The 19,368-nt window shown below is 51.6% G+C and overlaps 1 protein-coding gene across 1 annotated transcript; it reads right to left on the reverse strand.

Moving 5' to 3' along the window:
- Positions 1–2,293: 2,293 nt before the first annotated feature.
- On the reverse strand, positions 2,294–18,457 carry ABCD4 (ATP-binding cassette, sub-family D (ALD), member 4). The gene is made up of 19 exons (XM_012656265.1): positions 18,250–18,457; positions 14,534–14,652; positions 14,261–14,388; positions 12,729–12,868; positions 11,233–11,349; positions 10,757–10,882; positions 10,106–10,156; positions 8,494–8,588; positions 8,100–8,221; positions 7,902–7,993; positions 7,633–7,722; positions 5,892–6,100; positions 5,625–5,716; positions 5,071–5,107; positions 4,653–4,702; positions 4,166–4,218; positions 3,768–3,844; positions 2,996–3,111; positions 2,294–2,826 (listed from the first exon to the last, which is right to left on the reverse strand). Exons 1-19 carry the CDS (start codon positions 18,285–18,287, stop codon positions 2,758–2,760), a joined length of 1,821 nt encoding a protein of 606 aa, XP_012511719.1. The 5' UTR covers positions 18,288–18,457; the 3' UTR covers positions 2,294–2,757.
- Positions 18,458–19,368: the final 911 nt, after the last annotated feature.

A 19,368-nucleotide genomic window follows, 5' to 3' on the forward strand; every position in this document is an offset into this window, starting at 1 on the left:
GACCCAGCAGAGAGAGGCAGGGTGGGCAGAGTCCCAGCAGGGAGCGCTCAGCCCGACTGGATGGCATCTGTGTTTTGTGTGACTACAGGCACCACTCTCGCCAGGGCAGATCAAAGTTCTGTGGGCTCTGAAGCCTTTTAAACTGGTGAGGTACCTCTTCAGAAACAGAATACAACATTACACACACAGATTGCAGCAACCCTCGCAATGGGAAGCGCCCCATCCTTCCCAGCCAACCTCCGCCCTCTCCGTGTGTCACAGTTGTGCACCATTGCATGGCCTGACCCAGCACCTTTTGCTCACACACCCCCGGGTCAGGTGCACTCTTCACACCAGGCCCATCCTACCACCTGGAGACTCACTTCTGACATCACCTCCTCCAGGAAGCCCGCCTTGATTTGTGCCCTGCTTTGGAGTGCGTGCCTTTTTATTTCCCATAACACCCTGTCCTCATCTCTGCGTTCTCATTCCCCTGTTGTTATGCCCATCTCCACCCCCTCCCCAGGCTCAAAACTCTGAGAGGAAGGGGACAGTGTCTGGCACCTGGGAGGCACTACACAAATGCTTGTTGAAAGGCTGTGCTAGTACGAGAAAGCTGAAAGAACACCCATTTAGAAGTCAGTCCCAAACATAAATCACCTACTAGGCGCAGGCACCTTTTTAGGCACTTAGCAGACAAAAATCCCTGCCCCCTGGCTTCCATTCCAGGCAGAGTCAGAGAGCAGCACTAGACAGCGTAAGCAGGTAGCGTGCACAGCACGACCTCGCATAGGAGGAAGGTGCCAAAGAGAGCTGTGGACGGGCCCAGGTACGGCGGGGTGGGGGTGGGGGGAAGGCTGGCAGCAGAAGGCTGAGCGTGAAGAACAGAAACAGCTCTGGGAACCTGGCAGAGGCAGAGGAAGTGGCAAATGCAAAGACCCTGAGTTAGGAATGAATTTGGTCTTTAAAATAATCTGCCAGCAGCAGTACTTTCGAGAAAGGATTAGGAGTCGGTAGGGATAAACAAAGCTTTTTAAGTGGCACCAAGAAGGCATTATGATAATCCCAAATCTTACAGTGAGAAGTACAATTCTCATGCCATCTTTCTAATTCTATTAAGCAGAAAAATCCCAGTTGGGTGCTAGAATGTCTAACTCCTCGCTCCTATCTCCCAACCTCCCTTTTGTACAGAGAGCAAGTCTCAGACTCATGGTCTTTGTAACTGTGTCTAGCTGCAACCTAACAACCATTTGGTTTTCACTGTATTTACTTTTACAGTTACCTTCTATTTATGTCAAGTGTAAAATTTCTTTTAAAAATGCATTTAAATTAAAAAGGTGAGCTAGGGCTGGGCGCAGTGGCTCACGCCTGTAACCCTAGCACTCTGGGAGGCCGAGGCGGGTGGATCGTTTGAGCTCAGGAGTTTGAGACCAGCCTGAGCAAGAGCAAGATCCCGTCTCTACCAAAAAAAAAATAGAAAGAAATTAATTGGACAGCTAAAAATATACAGAAAAAATTAGCTGGGCATGGTGGCGCGTGCCTGTAGTCCCAGCTACCCGGGAGGCTGAGGCAGGAGGATCGCTTGAGCCCAGGAGTTTGAGGTTGCTGTGAGCTAGGCTGATGCCACGGCACTCTAGCCCGGGCATCTCAAAAAAAAAAAAAAGGGGAGCTAGTTTTTTAAGACTATTAAGTAACTAACAGTATAAGTAGAGAAACCTGGTGAAAGTCATGAAGGTGCTACGTAGACAAGTGAACTTTGGGGAACGTTGCCCTAGAGTAAGGAGTTCAGGCACAATAACTTTCCCCTCATGCTTTGTGCTTTCTGGGTTTTGTCTGGTTAATTTGTTGCTGTTCCCTAATATAGATTATTTTTTAAAAATCCCAACCTTAATTGAGCTGGTAAGGGGAAAGAGATTTATTTCCATGTGGGTTAAGACAGACAGAAGGGCCCTTGAGGTTCGAGGTTCGTGGCTCAGGTACTAACTACGCGACACTGACAAATGAAGAGGGAGATGTGGCGGGAAGTGAAAACCATGGGCAGAAGATTCCAGCACAGGAGGTGGTGCCCCTTCCCTCCAAGCACTCAAATACAAGGCTGGAGATCCAATAAGAAAGATCATTCCATAATAGAGAAGACTGAGAAACAGGAAAAAAAAAAGATGTTTTTTATTATTTCAAAATATTAGAGGTACAAATGTTTTTGGTTACACAGATCGCTTTTGTTATGCTGAGTCAGGGTTGTAAGTGTGCCCACCACCCAGATAGCATTCACTGTACCTGTTAGGTAGGTTTTTGCCTATCCTGTCCTCCTCGCCAAATTTTTTTAATGTTTAACTTTTCTTTTTAAAAAAGTGATAAAATTTAAATGGTTAGGTAAAGTTAAAAATCTATTGTTGCAAAATTTAACTAATTTAATAGTAAAAGATTTTTGGATCTCTTGTCTCCAAGTCCAACACCCTTCCCGCCCTGACCCTTCATTTCTTACAGATCCCACACTTTCAGATTTCTCTTTAGCAAACACGATCCGAACTAATTTGTAAGTGATCAGCATTTCAAGTATATGGAGGCTCCGGCTGCGTGGCAGGAGGAGCCCTGGGGAGGCTCAGAGTCCCCCACAGAGGCCCACACCTGGGCTGAGCCCACGGCGGCCAGTCCTGCACAGGCCCTGCGTGGCCAGCCTGGGCTTGCTCCCTCCCCCAGCAGTCCTGGTCTCGCCTGGGGACTGCCGACGTGCCTGGAGCGCGGCTCTCCTTCCAGTGGCCGTGCACATCCTTGGCTTCATTCCCTTTTGATTCTGGTCAGTTCCCATCTTCCTTCGCCATAGAGTTTCAGAACCCAGGAATGAAACTGTAAGAGACCCCCAGCATAGAGATCAGGCTGCCCTGGCCAGCAGAACAGGAGGCCACCCTGTTCTCTGTGCCACCCTCGCTCTCCATTTTGAGGGACCTCTGGACCCAGCCAGGCCCAGCCTTTGGGTTCTTCCTCCTCCTTAGGCCATCCTTGAGCACACAGGTACCTTCTCAAGGCTGTGCCGATGTCCCACACTGATGAATGTCATCCCCAGCTGCTGGCCGATGCGGTAGAGCTCGCTCTCCACCTCCTCTGTCAGGGCACTGGTGGCTTCGTCAAGCACTGCGGGCAGAAGACGGCAGGAAGCGATCGAAGTCCTGCTCCCTGCAACCCTCTGCTTCTCCTCCAACCCACCCTCACCCCCAGGTGGGACCCGGGGGAGGCTGAAAGCTGCTCTGCTTCCAGGAGCCCACCTCGGGGAGAAGACGGGCCAAAGGAGCAGAGGGCCAGGCTCCCTCGTGAATATTCCTGTGAGCAGCCAGATGAAACCTCTCAGTTCCCTCAAGAAAAGCACCAGCCACCCCCTGGGACTGCTCAGTCTGGGGAATCTCACGTCCCCCAATAACGTCAGCCTTTGGAAACGTCCGTATCTCTCACCCTCTGCCAGGCACAGCTCACGGGCTGTGGTGTGGGTGTTGCCCACTCATGAGATGGCAGAGCCTGAGGGCCGTAAATCACACCCCTCTCAAGGCCGGCCCCCGGCCCCAGCTGCTGCCTGGCGGAAAGCTACGGGTCAGCAGTACCACATAGCCCGAGCTGCTCTGGGGATGCCAACCACTGCTCCTCATGGGCAGGGCCCTGCTGTCCTTTCCAGCAGGGGCAAAGAATGCCCAGCCATACACAGATGAGCCTGGGTGCATGCAAACATACACTACTACACCTGCAAGCACACGGGGCACCTGCACGTGCGTCAGTGGCGGGGGGAGGGGGGACCTCACCTGCGTACTTGGGCTGCAGGTAGAAGAGCCTGACAAAGGAGAGCCGTTGCATCTCCCCCGGGGACAGGACATCATACCTGAGGAAAGGGAGCGAGAGCTGACCACCGGAGGAAGGAGGATATAGCTTGGCTTTCGTCTAGAATGGGTCTGAGCTGGAAGAGGTTCTCTCTGCACAGAGATGGGCCCCAGGACAGACAGAAGCCTCTCCCCTTTCAACCACAGCCACAGTGCCCAGGTGAGGCAAAACTCTGCTCCCCAGGGCATAAAACTTGTGCCTGATGGACCAGCCAAATGCCGGGACTTTGGGGTCTGGAGCTGTCCCCCCCTTTGGCAGGACCCCTGCGACCCGCTGTCTTCATGGGGGACCTGGCTCTGGAGCACCTGAACCCCATCCTTACCAGTTCCAGTCGACCTGCTGATCCAGACCGTCTGTCCTTGCCACCAAGCTGGACTGTAACAGACCCGGAGGGCACAATGTTGGCGAAAGGGCCCATCCCTGCTTCCCACCATCCTGGGGAACCTCCCTCAGTCCCCACCACACACAGGCCTCTGGGACAAATACACACCCCAGTGGCAAACCAAGGTGGCGGGTCATGGGAATAATGTGCCCCAGACAGAGGAATATTCTATCGGCGACACTGCTCAGACGTGCTGGGGCATGGTGACAATAAAAAGCAGACTGACTTAGCTTTATTGTTTCAAAATTCCAAAAGAGAGCACACTCCCTTATTGCCCACACCTGGACAACAGCTCCCACTGTCAATTTATACGCCCACTCCCCAGCCCAGGCTCAGACTTCCAGTCCTGGGCTCAGAGGCAGCAGGGCCACCTGTGGCTGATGCTCCCAGGTGGGCTTGGGTCCTCGGGGTCCCTGACCCCACTTACCAGGCCCGCCAGTTCCAAGAACCTCATGATCCTCTCATCATCCGTAGAACCTGAGAAACAGAGAAGCCTTCAACAAGTCAGCTCTGGCTGCCAGAACACACAGGGCACAGCCGGGCAGGGGTGGGGACCCAGAACACTGGGCTAAGTGACAGGTCCCAGAGCTTGATAAAGGAAGATGAAGGAAGCGATCACTTCCCTGGCCCCATGGGTGTCCTTCCTCAAGGACACCCTCAAGGCGGGGAAGACAGAACGAGATGAGGTTGGGGTACAGAGCCCAAAACAGTAGACAGTCAAAGGAGGAGGGGGAGATCCCGCCTGAAACCTGCCGGGGCCTGTCCCAGAGAGGCAGCCCCGGTCAGGCAGAGCTGGGACAACCGAGATGGGAGGAGAGGACACGACCCAAAGAGGCCCAGCTCACCTGAGTCCGGGTAGATCTCCTTCAGGGGATATATCACCTGATGAAAGAAAAGCCACAGAGGCCTAGGAGGGCTGGCGCGAGACGGAGCTGCACGCAGCCTGCCTCCCTCAGACAGCGCGGGAGCCGCCAGAGAGGCCAGGCTCCTCTCCGCCCCGGGAGACAAGGAAATGCCTGGGTCCAGTGGGAGAGGCTCAGGCCCATGCCCAGCGGGGCAGGGTCACTGCGACCTTCAGAAGTGCGTGTGGGTACAGTCTGCAGCCTCCTGAGGGCAGGGGTGTCACAATCTAACCTCAGTGCTCAACAAACACGTGTGACGCAGCCTGCGGCCCCCACGCGGCCCTGCCTCCGGAGCTGCTCTGAGCAGCGGGGCTCCACCCACGGACCCTGAGTGAAATGGTCTCAGAGCCAGGGAGCTCCCAGGCACGGGCCGCTTTTCCACCCCCCCTTCAGCCCCGCAAATCCGCAGGGCCTGAGACTGTCACACTGCCAGAGGTCCCAGGTGTGAGCGGGTGGGGGTGAGGAGGGAGAAGCAGGGCCCCCTGCACCAGGCTGACCTGCTCCCGGAGGGTCCCGTCAGTGAAGAACGGCTTTTGTGGCAGGAACAGCACCCCGTGGGGCCCAAAGTCCGTGAGCATCTGCACCGAGCCTGCAGAAACCACAGAGATGTCCGCTTTGAGCTCCCAGAGAAGGTAACTACTTCTCTTCTCTCTGCCTCTCACCCTCTTTCCCCGACACATAAGGCTGGATTCTACCACCCAGCCCGGCCTCACCCCACCCCCGGGGCCCAGGCTGGGCCAGAGGCAGGGAGGCCCGGCTCTCACCCCCTGTGCTCGCCCACAGGCCGCCCAGGACCCGCAGCAAGGAGGTCTTGCCAGTGCCCGTGTTGCCCGTGATGAGCAGGCTCTGCCCCTCGGAGATCTTCAGGCTCAGATCCTTGATGAGGGGCTTGTCGGAGGAGGGGGTCGAGATGGAGACCCGCTCAAGGCGGAAAGCTGTGTCTGCGGGCTGTGCTGCCGGCCACCCCGGGGCCCTGGGTCGGGGAGGGAGGGGACGTGGGAAGGCAGCAGCGTCAGTACTGTCATGGGGGAGGTACTTCTCCTTGGAGGCATCATCTCTGGGTGGGGGGTTGTTATGGGCTGAATTGTGTCTCCCCAAATTCACACGTTCAAGTCCTAACTCCCGGTACCTCAGAACGTCACTGCATTTGGAGATGGGGTCTTTAAAGAGATGACGGTAAATGAGGCTGTTAAAATAGGATCCTAAGCCAATACGACTTATGCCCGTTTAAGAAGAGGGAGACCCCCAGGGCATCACAGAGAAAAGGCCACGTGAAGCCACAGTGAGAAGGCAGCTGTCTGCAAGCCAAGGGAGAGGCCTCAGAAGAAACCAACCCTGCTGAGAACTTGACCTTGGACTTCTAGCCTCCAGAACTGTGAGAAAATAAATTCCTGTTCTTTAAGCCACCGGCCTATGGTATCTTGTCCTGGCAGCCTGAGCACATTAACATGGGGTGGGGATGGGGCATCTACTCTGTACCCAGCCCCATACGTGACTGATCTTAATTAGTCTTAATGCCAACGAAGCGAAAGACCATCCTCACTTGGCAGAAGACGAAACCAAGAGTCAGGGGGCTAAGTAACTGCCCTGGTCACAGAGCTGCATGTGCCCAATTCTAACGCTGGTGGGTTTCCATGGCACCATAGCATGAATCAGGCACTACTAATAAAAATGGGGGTGGTTAGTAATAAACAGTGCGAGTTTCTGGCTCTCCACGGATGCCTGTCTCCCCCACAGCACAGCAACTCTGGCTTCCTACAGTCCCTGAACCCTCACCTCAGCCTCTGGGCTCACTGGCGCAGGGAGCCTAATTTTGCACAGGGGCAACAACGGTTAAGACATCAGTTCCCAAGAAGAGAGAGCTGAGCATAGGCCCTGGATTCAGACTGATTCCGCTCTGAAAGCTTCCTACGCACCACTGTCCAAGCACTTTCCCTGGACCGTGGTTTATCTAATTCTCGTAACCCTAAGAGGAAGGTCCCATTAATACCTCCCTTCTAGAGATGAAGAAACTGAGACATACAACAGTTAAGTAAGTAATCTGCCCAAGAAAAGTGAGATGAGACAAATCCCGAACGCACAGGAAGGCCAGAAACATTACAGAGCCACAAAGTTAGCTGAACAAAGACATGTCTGGCTCTGAGCGAGGCACAGGGAACAGAGGATAGGTAGACACGCCCCGAAGAAAGGGGAGGCGGCAAGGCTCGGTGTGAGGAGGAAGGGAAGGAAGAGGAGAGACACCGTTCGGATTTTGGTTTTGTTATCTGGGCCCAGGCAGGTGTGCACTTCGCTTCCATCGGTGGGGGGATGATGTAAATGCCGCAACAGCAGTGACTGTGAACACTCATAATGTGCCTGGCACGTGGGGGGCGCTGGGGATGGATGTCTTCCCTTTACTCCTCCCAACTCTGCCACCCCGCTGGGAAGGGGCAGGGCGATTCCAGAGCCCGAATCCCGGCCACTCCACCCTCAGCCCCTGCTCTCCCCTGCCAGCCCACTACTCACTTGTCCAAGCACCACTCGCTCTCGCCCAGGGTCTCACAGTCCTGTGACTTCAAGGACATGTCCAGCAGGGTCTCCTGAAGCTCCCCAATCCTGGGCAAGAAGTGAAAATCTGAGGCAAGGTCTGGGGGACCGAGGTAAAGGCAAAACTCCTTTTTCTATCTCACGCCCACGAGTATGTGGTGAGATCCCCCCGCGGTTAATTCATTCAGCCACTTCTTCCAGCAGCACACACCTAGCTCAGGAGCCAGAGAGGCACGACACAGCCTCACCTGTGCGTGTACCCAGCCACGTCTGAGAGCGTGGTGGAGAGGTCGATGAGCCGGCTGAAGCAGCTGATGAGGTAGATGCTCACGAAGGCATTCTGCAGGGGACGGACAGCGGTCACACGGGCCTCGGCTCCGGGGCCCCAGGAGCTGGGCCAGAGCACGGAGGGGACCATATGAGGGCTCACTAGGAGGGATTCTCACCTTGCTGACCAGGGTGCTAAGCTCTGTGGGACTCAGGTCTCCATAGACCCCACTGAAAATGGGGATGGCAATGACAATGTAACTCAGGATACTGCCCAGATAGTCAAAGGTGTTGACACCGACTGTAGGAGACAGACTGCGTAAGAGACCCAGGAGCCGTTCATGTGCTCTGCAGGGGACGCCACCCCCAGGGTGGAGAGCGGGAAGCCAAGCAGGGCCATGCTCTCCCTGGATCCTTGTTCTCCTGGGGACACTCGAGACAGAGGCCACAGCTCCCTTGCTTGATTCCTTCATCAGACCACATTCATCAGGGCGGGCACAGAGCAGAGACGTGTGGGAAGGGAAGTGAACCATTCCAACCCCACGGCTCCCCGCTCCTGGGCCCCCTGCCTACTGTACAGCCAGAGCTCCTTGGACATCAGCTCCCTCTGCGTCTGAAGGAGTCTCTGCAGCCTGCGGTCTGTCCTCATGTGCTCCACGTGCCCAGCTCTGACGAGAAAGGCCGGGATGTCCACAGGGCTGGACCCCACCCTTCATCACACTCTCCTTTAGGGACCAAGCCCACCCACATGATCTGGGCCTCAGACCCTGTCTGCCACTAGCAGCCACGCCTTGCTTTAGTCACTCCTTCTGGTGTTGTCCGTGAAAAGAACATGAACTCTAGATTTGGACAGGCCTGGTTCAAATTCCGGCTCTGGCCAGGTATTAGCGAGGTGACACAGGCAGCTTCCTTAAGCCTCTGAGCCTCAGTTTTTTCGTCTGTAAAATGGAACTAATAATACCTATGTAATCGATAAGAGAATTAAGAATTTCCGAATATAAAATGCCAGGCACATAAGGGGCCCTTGTAAATAGCTGCTATTATCAAACAAATATACATGGAGCAGCCCCCATGTGCCAGGCTCTGCACTAATCAGCTAGTGCAATAAAGAGGCGGATAAAATAATCCTTGTCCCTGAGGAGCTCCCAGGGCAGAGGGCAGGCAGGCACACCGCATCCTTCACCTGGAATATGGAGTGTTAAATGCATCCTCAGGGCTATGGCAACAAGTGGCCTTGACCACTAACAAGGTCTGGAAGGCTCCCAGAGGAGGTGACCTGGAGTTTCAAGGATAGGCAGAAATTCTCCAGGCAGAAATGGTGGCAAGAGAAGCAAGGGGACATTTCAGATTCTGCACAGAGAGGCCACAGAAAAACCCATCTGGAGCTCTAATAACCAATCTGCCGTCCCCAGAGCGCAGACCTCCGTGAGGCCAGGCGGCAGAATCCAAAAGCAACTTTGTTGCCACACGCCCGCCCCACCCGCCCCACAACCCAGGCCCAGAGCAGCTTCCTTGTGTTCTTGCTGCCCCCGAGTGGCGGAGGCTGCAAACTGCAGCAGAGGCCGGCAGAGAGCACAGGTCCCGGGGCTATTAGATCCACCCCAAGCACAGGTAATCCAAGGAGCAACTTCGGTTTCTTAAACAGGACTCTCTGGGGCCTGCGCTATCAATCCAATCACACAAAGCAGAGCGCAGGGACCTGTCCTGGCCCCAGAGGGAAGGGATGGGATTTCACAACGCTGCAGTCAGGAGACCAGACACCTGACGCTGACAGCGTTTGTGGGAAGCAGGTCTCCTGATCTGAGAGGCTGCCACTCCCTTTCAGGCTATAGACACAGGATCAGCCTCGGACGTCAGACACTGGCAAGAAAGCTATTTTACAGATAGAAAAACAGAGGCAGAGGCGAGGCCTTGTAGTCGCCCGCAAGACGGTGAAGCATTCGCTCATTTTATTCCCTGACAGTTCCAGGCCCCAGGCTAGGCCACTAAGACCAAAGCGGTGAGGAACCACCTGGACCTGAGGATGACACAGACAAGGACAGTGGGAGGTACAGGCAGAGGGTCACAACCAAGTGAGACAACACGGCCCCTGAGCTTGGTGGTGGTGGAAGGGTTATAAATTCATCTTTCCTCTTCCTCTCTCAGCTCTGGCAGGGCAGAGCGGAACTGCCTCCTCCAGACTCACCTGTAGAAAGCAGCAGGCTCAGCATTCACCCGAATCTGCATGTGCTTGAACCTGGGCAGGCCAAAGGGAAACGTGTGCTGACCACAGGGAGTACTGGCCCCTTTTGGTCAGAGCCCTGGGAGGCCCAGCTCCATCTCAAACCATGGCTGCCTCTCCACCCTTCCCTGGACTGTCACACAGGTGGGAAACCCCAGGGCCTGGCGGGGGCCGGCAGGAGCTCTGCGGAGACAGGGCAGAGATCAGGTGCATTCCTGCCCACACACCTCCTCCTCCCAGCGCCCGGCCTGAAGGAGGGGGCCGGGAAGCTTGGAGTAGGGGCTGCATCTTTCTGCTGCCAGGCCCAAGTGACCGGAGACGGGGTGGTTAGACCAGAGCATGTGAGAAGGCCGAGGGATGACAATGACCAACCAGACACTGTCCGCAGCTCTTCTCAAGGGTGATCTCGTTAATCCTCATAATTCTCTCGGTAGGCAACAGTACCATCCCCACTTTACAGATGAGAAAACTGAAGCTTAGAGAAGTTAAAGTCCTCACCCAATATCCCATAGCTGGTAACTGGCACAGCCGGGATATGAACTTAGGCAGTCTTACTGTAGATCCCATTCTTAACCATACTGCCCAGCCCAGAAGCCTTAAGCAAGGCAGACACACCTAAAATCCCCCTCCAGCTTCTCCTGCTGCACCAGCTTCGCCACAATGGGCCCCATCAAGGTTTTGTTGACCACGGTTCCCAGGAGGAAATACCCGAAGATGCTCACGGGCCCGAGCCAGCCAGTGCTGAAAGCAGAGAGGCAGGGAGAGGGTGCAGGGGTCACCATCCCCACAGGCCTCCAACCCCCACTCGGGTAGGCCCTGACCAGCCTGGCAGCCCCATGGGCCCTCTGCTCCTGCGAGGGGGCATCTGATACCTGGTGTGAGCTGTCAGAGTGCCAGCATCCCTGTGACACTGCAGCACACAGGGCTGAGCAGAGGGCAGGAGCCTGAGCAGGCGAGATAGGGAGACTCCCCACGGTGAGGGGACAGAAGCCAAGCCTCTCCTGGACCTGGCCTGGGAGAGCTGACTGAGGGACCTCTGGGGACACACCAGGCCGGGGAGGCAGAGGGGCCCTGGGAAGCGGAGACCTCACCTCTGGAAGCACTGGTAAGTGTAGTAGACGAGGGTGAAGGGGGAGATGATCAGCTTGCTGGCCATGCTGCTGAGCTGCTGGCAGAATCGCTCCACATCCTGGCTGATGCGTTGGTCCCTGGAGCCAATGACACAGAGTAGCTGCGCTCGAAGGGTGGAGAGCGCCAAGGCAGCTCCACCTGACTCTTTCTCCCGACCTTGCCTCTCAGTGCTGCCAGCAGCGGCCCCGTGGGAAGATGGACCCAGACAAGCTGGTTTCCTACAGGCACCTAAACCCTGAGGGCCCTTAAGCAAGGTTCTAGAGAGTTGCACCTTAGGGTGCCTCAGGTCACCCCTCAGAAAAAGTGCGAACTGAGAGGTCCAGCACCCAGGGGCCTAAGGCAGCTCTGGGCAGAGCCAGAGAAAAACTTGAGTGTAGCTGAGCTGCTTTCTGGGATGATCAGGAAAACTGGCCCCTTTATCTTAATCCTCCCCAACTCCTCCTACACGAGCCTGGCCCCATGTTAGCGACCTGGCTGTGAAAGCGTCACATGGGCTGAGCCACCAGGAAGAGTTCTACAAGTTAAGCAGCAGCAGCAGCAGCAGCCTACCAAGAATCGTTGCTGTGAAGCTCAGCTTGAGCTAGGAAGGGTCGCCTAGGCAGCAAAGTACCAGCTGGGAGGGTGGTGGGTAGGGAGGGGATGAGTGTGAAGGAAAGACCCCAGATGTCCCATCTCACCACCAGGGCCACACTGAGTCCTAGTCCCAATGAGACATGACCTTGGGCAAGTCACCTGCAATCTCTGGGCCTGTTTCCTCACCTGTAAAACAATAGCTAACTTACATTGGAACACTTGCTATGTGTCAGGCACTGTACACGTGCACGGCGTGGATGATATCATTTCATCCTCACTACATCCTTTGAGACAGGAACTATTATCATCTTCATTTTATAGAAGCAGAATCTGGGGCTTAGTGAATTTAAGAGCTATAAGCTGGGAGAGGATAGAGGGGGGACTTAAACCCTAGACTAAGTCCCATATAGCACTAATTTTTTTACTGCTGAAAATCTAAGAGCTGGTTTTCTAGCAAGGACACTAGAAGGTACCTTATTTGGAAGCCCAAGATATGAAACGTGAAATGGACCAAAGCCTCTTTTTTTTAAGAGATGAGGTCTTGCTCTGTTGCCCAGGCTGGAACACAGTGGCTATTCGCAGATGTGATCATATTGCATTACTCCTGGGCTCATGAAATCCTCTTGCCTCAGCACCCTGAGGTGCTGGGACTACAGGTGCGCGCCACTGCGCCTAGCAGGCCTCTTCTTTTTAGCTCCCTATTCTCAGCCCCGCAGCCTGTCCAGGTGTCCTCCGCAGAGCACCCTCCCCGCAGCTCCCGGCAGCAACATCTGCAAATGACCATTAGACGATCTCCACGGAATCTGCTGCCAGGACTCTCCAAGGCTAAGTCAGATGCAAAGGACCACGCAGAGGGCAGAGAGGACTAAGAGGGAGCGCCTACGGGTTATCGATGTCATCCTGCAGCACGTTGAGGGTGTAGTACACGCGGCCCCGGAAGTAGAGGCGGTGGAGGTGCTCGGTGAGGTCCTTCCTCCAGCTCACATAGAGCAGGTTGCAGGTGAACTGGTCAAAGCTCTTCAGCTGTGCAGAGGGGAGGCAAGGGAAAGGGTGGGGAGAGATGGCTTCCTGAAAGTCTTGGCTCACAGCCCAGCGCTGGCCGACCAGCTCAAAGCTCTGCTGACCAGCCCAGCTCACGCTGACTCTGATCACTCTCTGTCCACTTAGCACTTCCAGTTTTTTAAAAATGATGTCCCTTGAGTCCTCTCAGCACTTTTCTTGTTTAAAGTGTCAACTCATGGGACTTTTCCCTTTTCCTTCCTCATTCACTCATGTATTCATTCCTTCGCCAAATATTAGAGGGTGTACCAAGGCAAGCCCCTCAAGCCGCTTTCTACATTTCTACATGAGCTTCTGGAGATTGAGACCATGCTGTCTATTCCCTTTGTTCTTACTCCTCTGTCCCCTAAGCTTGGAACCGGGTTCTAACATATAGGTGTTTACTGACTGAAGATCCAACAAAAGTGGCCACAGTATGACAGGAAGTGGCTTCCCCTAGAAAACAGGCAGCACAGCCTGACAGTGTCAGGCTTGAGTTCTGGCAAAGCCCTGAATCTCATCATTTACCATTTCCCCAGCACCTAGGTGCTAAGCACTATAGAAACAATGAGCTCTCACACAGCCTAGCCAGGAAACAATTATAAGGGTGTGAGGAGTGTCACAGCAGAGGTAAACTAAGGAATTAGTAAGTACAGAGGAAGGGCAGAGTTTGGTGGAGGAAACATGAAGGAGAGACCTGAGGAGGACCTGAAAGAGGGGACTATGGAGATAGCTTGAAAAATGAGCAGTCTTTGGCATATTGAACAAGGGATGGAGGAAGGCTATTCTGCAAAAAGGCAGCAGATGCAAAGGCTGGGAGGTATGTCATGGTGCCAGGCAGAGTTACAGACTCAGCTCACCCCAGAGGGTGAACAGCAGTTCTGGCTGCTGATCCCAGTTTTTATTTGTTTTTTTTTTTAAGAGATGGGATCTTGCTATGTTGCCCAGGCTGGACTCGAACTCCTGGGCTCAAAAGATTCTCCCGTCTCAGCCTCCTGAGTAGCTGGGACTACAGGCTTGCATCACCACACCTGGCTTTGAATCCAGTTTCAAAGTGTTCTGAGCTTTATGAAGTAAGAGTTCTGGGAATGGAAGGGACAGTGATCATTGCCAATAAATGCTGAATTAAGCCAAAACCCCACAGCCTAGCCCTGGGAGCTTGGAACGTCCGAGGAACAGGTTCCAAGTGGGCCACTAGCAAGATCAGTGCCCTGCCTAGCGTCCTGACTTTCATGGCAACCATCACTTTAGTTCCCAGAAAAGGGAGAAAACACACATTCACAGCTTGGTTCTTGCTTCCTGGAGGCTAAGACCCACCAGGCATTCCACTCATACTAGACTGGAGGAGAGACACACAGAGAGAGGGGAAGACCTTACCGTGGAGTTGAGAACGATGAGCATGACAGCCAGGAATGTCAGGGTCTTAAACCCATCCAAGTCTTTGTTTCCCAGGACCCCATAGTACTGACTGGGGATCAAGCCAACCTGGTAGATCACCAGTTGTTCTGGGAGGGGGGAGAGGAGTAAGAAATCAGTGATGAGGGGTAAAAAGAAGGAGGGAGTCCCTGCCTCGTCAACACCCCAGAGAGAAGGAAAGGGGCCCAAAACTAGGGCTTCCCTCCCCCTGACAACCTAGGTTTGCTCACTCACCCAGTAGGGTCACACATAAAAGGGTCAGGAACATCAAGGCATTCTGTGATGACCAAGAGGGAAACAAAACCTTCTGTATCTGCAGGAACCGCTGGAGAAATTGCAGATCTAACCTAGGCCTAAAGAAGAATTGGAGAAGCAGAGAGAAGTCCAAGAGGGTAGGTAAGCCTTGGAGAGCAGTTATCAAGCTTATCCGCATTGTTCTGTAGAGGGTGTAGGCCGTGCAGAAAGAATGGTTTACAAGTGCTGAAGATGCTGGGCTAGGAATAGACTAGGGATAGAAAGGAAATTCTTTAAATTGATAAACTGGTTATTTGCCAAAAACCTATATCAAAAAACATGGTTAATGAATAAACTTTGCCACATCCTCTTTACGGTCACAAACAAGAGCAGAATGCCATCATATCAAGGATTTTAAGGTCCAGGCTAAAGTAATAAAGCAAGAAAAAGGAATGAGGTAAAATAATTGAAAAAGAAGAGACCAAACTGTCATTATTTGCAGATGATGTGATCATTTACACAGGAAACACAAGCAACTCAATAGGCAAAATCCAGTGGCTGGTTAGCTCAGTTGGTTAGAACGTGGTGCTGTTAGGGTGGACAGCCTAGTGGGTGCTCATGGCGCAGGTGGAGAAAGATTTCTCACACAGAGATTAAGATATATAAAAAAATTTATTTTATCCTTTTAAAGGAAGTGGGGGGAAAGAGAGGGAAAGGGGTGGGGGAAGAGAACAAGGAGATGGCCTGGCATCCCAAAGAAAGAGAAGGGAGATGCCAGCCCTGAGGCCAAATGGCTTGCTGATTTTAAGGGGGAGGAAGAGAAAAAAATAGTGACAGCTTTCAGTTCATAACAAAAGCAGCAGCAAGATGCTTGGTTTCCTGCCTTTCCTTGAAGAAGGGATTATTACAGGAGATGTGACTTTGCCTTTGAGATATGGTTGAGGCCTGGATCTCGTTCTCCTGCTGTTTACTCAGGAACTCTGTAAAAGCAGATTCTCAAAAAACAAGTTTGAAAGAGAGAGATTTATATCTCTTTTCTGTCCATTCAGCTCTTTTCAGAAGTCGTGCAAAACAGAACTCTTGCAGGGTGCCTGACAGTGAGAGAACTCAAAGGATTGATCTTTAACTGTTCCTGGGGAAATTGTGAGATGAGGTATTTTCCTGTTATTTTTGCAAGGCTGCCCCTTTCTCTAATAATAGACAAGCTGTTGGAAATAAACAGAGTTCAGCAATGTCACTAGATATAAGATTAACATACAAATATTAATAGTATTCATCTATACCAGCAATAATCAACCAGAATATATAAAGAAAATAAGATGTCATTTACAAAAGTAAGAAATATATAGAAAAATAATAAAATATCCAGGAATTAACTTTAAAAAAAGAGTTGGCACAGTGGCTCACACCTGTAATCCTAGCACTCTGGGAGGCCTAGGTGGGAGGATCGCTTGAGGGCAGGAGTTCCAGACCAGCCTGAGCAAGAGTGAGATCCCGTCTCTACTAAAAACAGAAAAACTTAGCTGGGCATGGTGGCGCACGCCTTCAGAAGCTGAGGCAGGAGGACTGCTTGAGCCCAGGAGTTTGAGGTTTGCTGTGAGCTAGGCTAACGCCACAGCACTCTAACCTGGGCAACAGAGCAAGACTCTGTCTCAAAAAAATAAAAATAAATATAACTTTAAAAAAGAATGTATAAGACATTTTGGAAGAAAAATGGAAAGCTCTGTTATAGGATGTGAAAGAAGACCTCAACAGAGCTGGCAGGACTCACCATTATAAAGACCTCATTTGTAACAAAAGTAGTCTATAAATTCAATGTAACAACACCTAAAAGCAGGACTTCTCTGAGGAACTTAATAGCTCAGGGCAATTGTGAAGAATAGGAGAAGAGGGAGAGACCCAAACCATCAGGTTATTAAGATAGATCATATTACAGGGCTAGAATATTAACATAATATTAACATAAGAACAAAAGAACCAATGGAACAGAAAAACAAAACACCTATGTGTACATAGGCACAAAATAGAGGTTATGTCACAAGAAAGGACATATTAATACTAATAATTGCCAACACTTACTAAGCATATATTATGTCCTAGTATGATTCTAAGAGTTTTGCATGTATTAATTCATTTAACTGTCACAACCCTAAGAAATGGAGACAAATTCTCCAATTTGGGGAGGCAAAAAGAGATTAAGTATATTGTCCTGTCATCCACTTGGTAAGTGGAAGCCTTAGGGCTTAAACACAGGCAGCCTGGCTCCAAGAATTTGTGCTCTTAACTGTGCTATACAGCTTTTCTAGTTTTAATTAATTAGTTATTCATTGAAAATAGTGTAAAAAAATTAGGTCATTAACTCCAACCATTTACAATAAACTTAAAAAACTACAACTTGATTAAAAATCTAAATGTGAAAAGTAACTCTATTAAGATAATAGAAGGAAAGAAATGGAAAAAAAAATCTTCCCCAAGATACCTTAAAAAACTATGAAGGGGAAAACTGATGAATTTAATTAAATATTTTTATTCACCACAGTGCCATAGATTAAAAGACTTGGAGGAGGTATTTGCAGAGTGTAAGACCAACAAGAAATTAAGATCTAGAGCATAAAAGTATTCCTGCAAGCCAGGAAGACAGGAAATCCACAGAAAAGTGGAAAAGGATATAAACAGGCAATTCACAAAGGGGGAAAGTCACATGCCTAACAAATACATGAAAATGAACACAATGGGAGACTACCTTACACCTACCAGACTGATAACCATTACAAAACCAAACATTACCAAACCTTGGGGGAATTTTGGGAAACAGGAATCTTTATGCACCGCTGTTGGAAAGTATAAACTGGTGTGACCATTCCAAAGAACTGTCTAGCAAAATTAGATATGACCTAGAACCCTGGGGTAGATAACTTGGAGAAAAGCACCAATATCCACAAGGAGACAACTGTCAGAATATTCATTGCAATATGGCTTGTGGTGGTTAAAATATTAATATCAGACACAATCTAGGTATCCATCCCTAGGGGAATAAATAAGTAAGACGGGGTCTATGCACATGGGGAAGCATCACGCAGCACTGGGAAGTGGAAACGAGATTACTACATAGCATGGATGATCTCAAAAACACAATGTTGAGAAAAATAGTTTTTTTTAAAAAAAATCACAGCATATTATTATATATAGGAGTTCAAAACCACTCCATTTTTCAAGGTAACATACACAAAATTATGCAAGGTGTAAAGATGCTTATTTAATACAACAGAGTAGGTGTCTGAGAAGGGTAATGAAACGGGATTGAAAAGAGGAACGAAGTGAGGAAGACAAAATAAAAACGGGGCTTTGCATTGGTCCGCAGGGGACCGAGAACCGAGAAGGATCATCAACTCAATTCTGTGCACGGGAGCTTCTAAAAAAAAAAAGCCAGTTGAGAGGAAGACGGTCCCACACCCAAGGGGCAGGGGATGGCACAAGTCCCCACGAAGACTGGACGGGGCAGCAGCCGGAGCAGAGCGGCCTCGGACCTGAGGGGAGGGTGGACGCCCCTTCGGGGCTCCTCTTTCGCTCAGACGCCGCCGGAGCGGAGAGGGGGCTCAAGGGCGGCAGATCAGGCGCGGAGGGCAGGAGAGCCCCCTCCTTCTCCCACAGCCCTGAGCTCCTGCTGCCGGCCCTCGCCCCACACCCCGGCCCTCCTCCTCAGCCGCCCTGCTCACCTGGCGCCAGCTCCGGGCGCAGGCCCCCGGACCACCATGACCAGGGATCCGACCGACGCTGGAGCCTGGCGGCCCCGAGGTCAGCGGCGGGCAGAGTCCAAGCAGCGCGCGGCCGGCCCAGGAGGGGCGGGGCCCTGGCGACCACAGAGACGACGGCGGCTAGAGAGGAAGGCGCTGGGCGACGCGGCCGCTCCCGGAAGCGACCGACTTCTCTAAAAGTACCAAAGAGTGCCGAGCGTTCATTTGGCTGACGCGGCGGCTAGAGCGCCCCCGTCTGGATCTGGGAGGTTCCCCCTTGACAAGAGGTAGTCCAGGATGTAACTATTTTATGACAAGCATTGTAGATTCTCAATATAGTGGATGTTTCATACATTCTCCCAGAGAGGCCAGCATGATCTTTTAAAAATATATATTAGGCTTCCGATCGCAGTTAAAATAAAATGGAAACGTTTCCACGGCCTACGTGATCGGCCCCTCCCCCTGGTCTTTGTGTTGTTTGCGCAGCCACAGAGTTTCAGCCTCACGGTCTTTGCAGTTGCAGTTGTGTCCGCTTGGATCACTCTTCCCCCTATCCTAGAACTTTCCATGGCTGGCTCTTTCTCAAAATTATCTGAAATGTCACCTGCTCACCCTACTTAGTATATGCCGTCCTGCCCCATCGTTCCCTATTGCATTACACTTTTGTATTCTTCATGATATTTATCACTGTATGAAATCATTTCCTTACGTATTGTTTATCTTCCCCTTCGTCAGAGTAAACATCATTAGACAGGTACCCTGCATTACTCATTGCTATATTCCCAGTACCAAGAACACTGCTAGTGCACAGTAAGTGCTTAATAAATATTTTTAAATGTTGAATGAATGAAATGCTTATCAACTGATTACAGTGCCCAAAAACAGGTGGGAAACGGCTCAAGAAAACAAGCAGCCTGATCTCACAGAGCCCTAAATTTGAATCTGGATGGACCTTCCCATCTTCCTTCAATCCTATTGTCAACTATATGCCACTCAATAACATACATGTATCACCTGTTTTCATGGAGCTTGCAGTCTAACAGGGAAGGTCAACCGGTTAAAAATTATAGTTGTCTTTATGAAGTGCTATAAAGATACTCT

This window comes from Propithecus coquereli, unplaced genomic scaffold (genome assembly GCF_000956105.1).
Source record: "Propithecus coquereli isolate 6110/MARCELLA unplaced genomic scaffold, Pcoq_1.0 Scaffold5, whole genome shotgun sequence".
Lineage (NCBI taxonomy): Eukaryota > Metazoa > Chordata > Mammalia > Primates > Indriidae > Propithecus > Propithecus coquereli.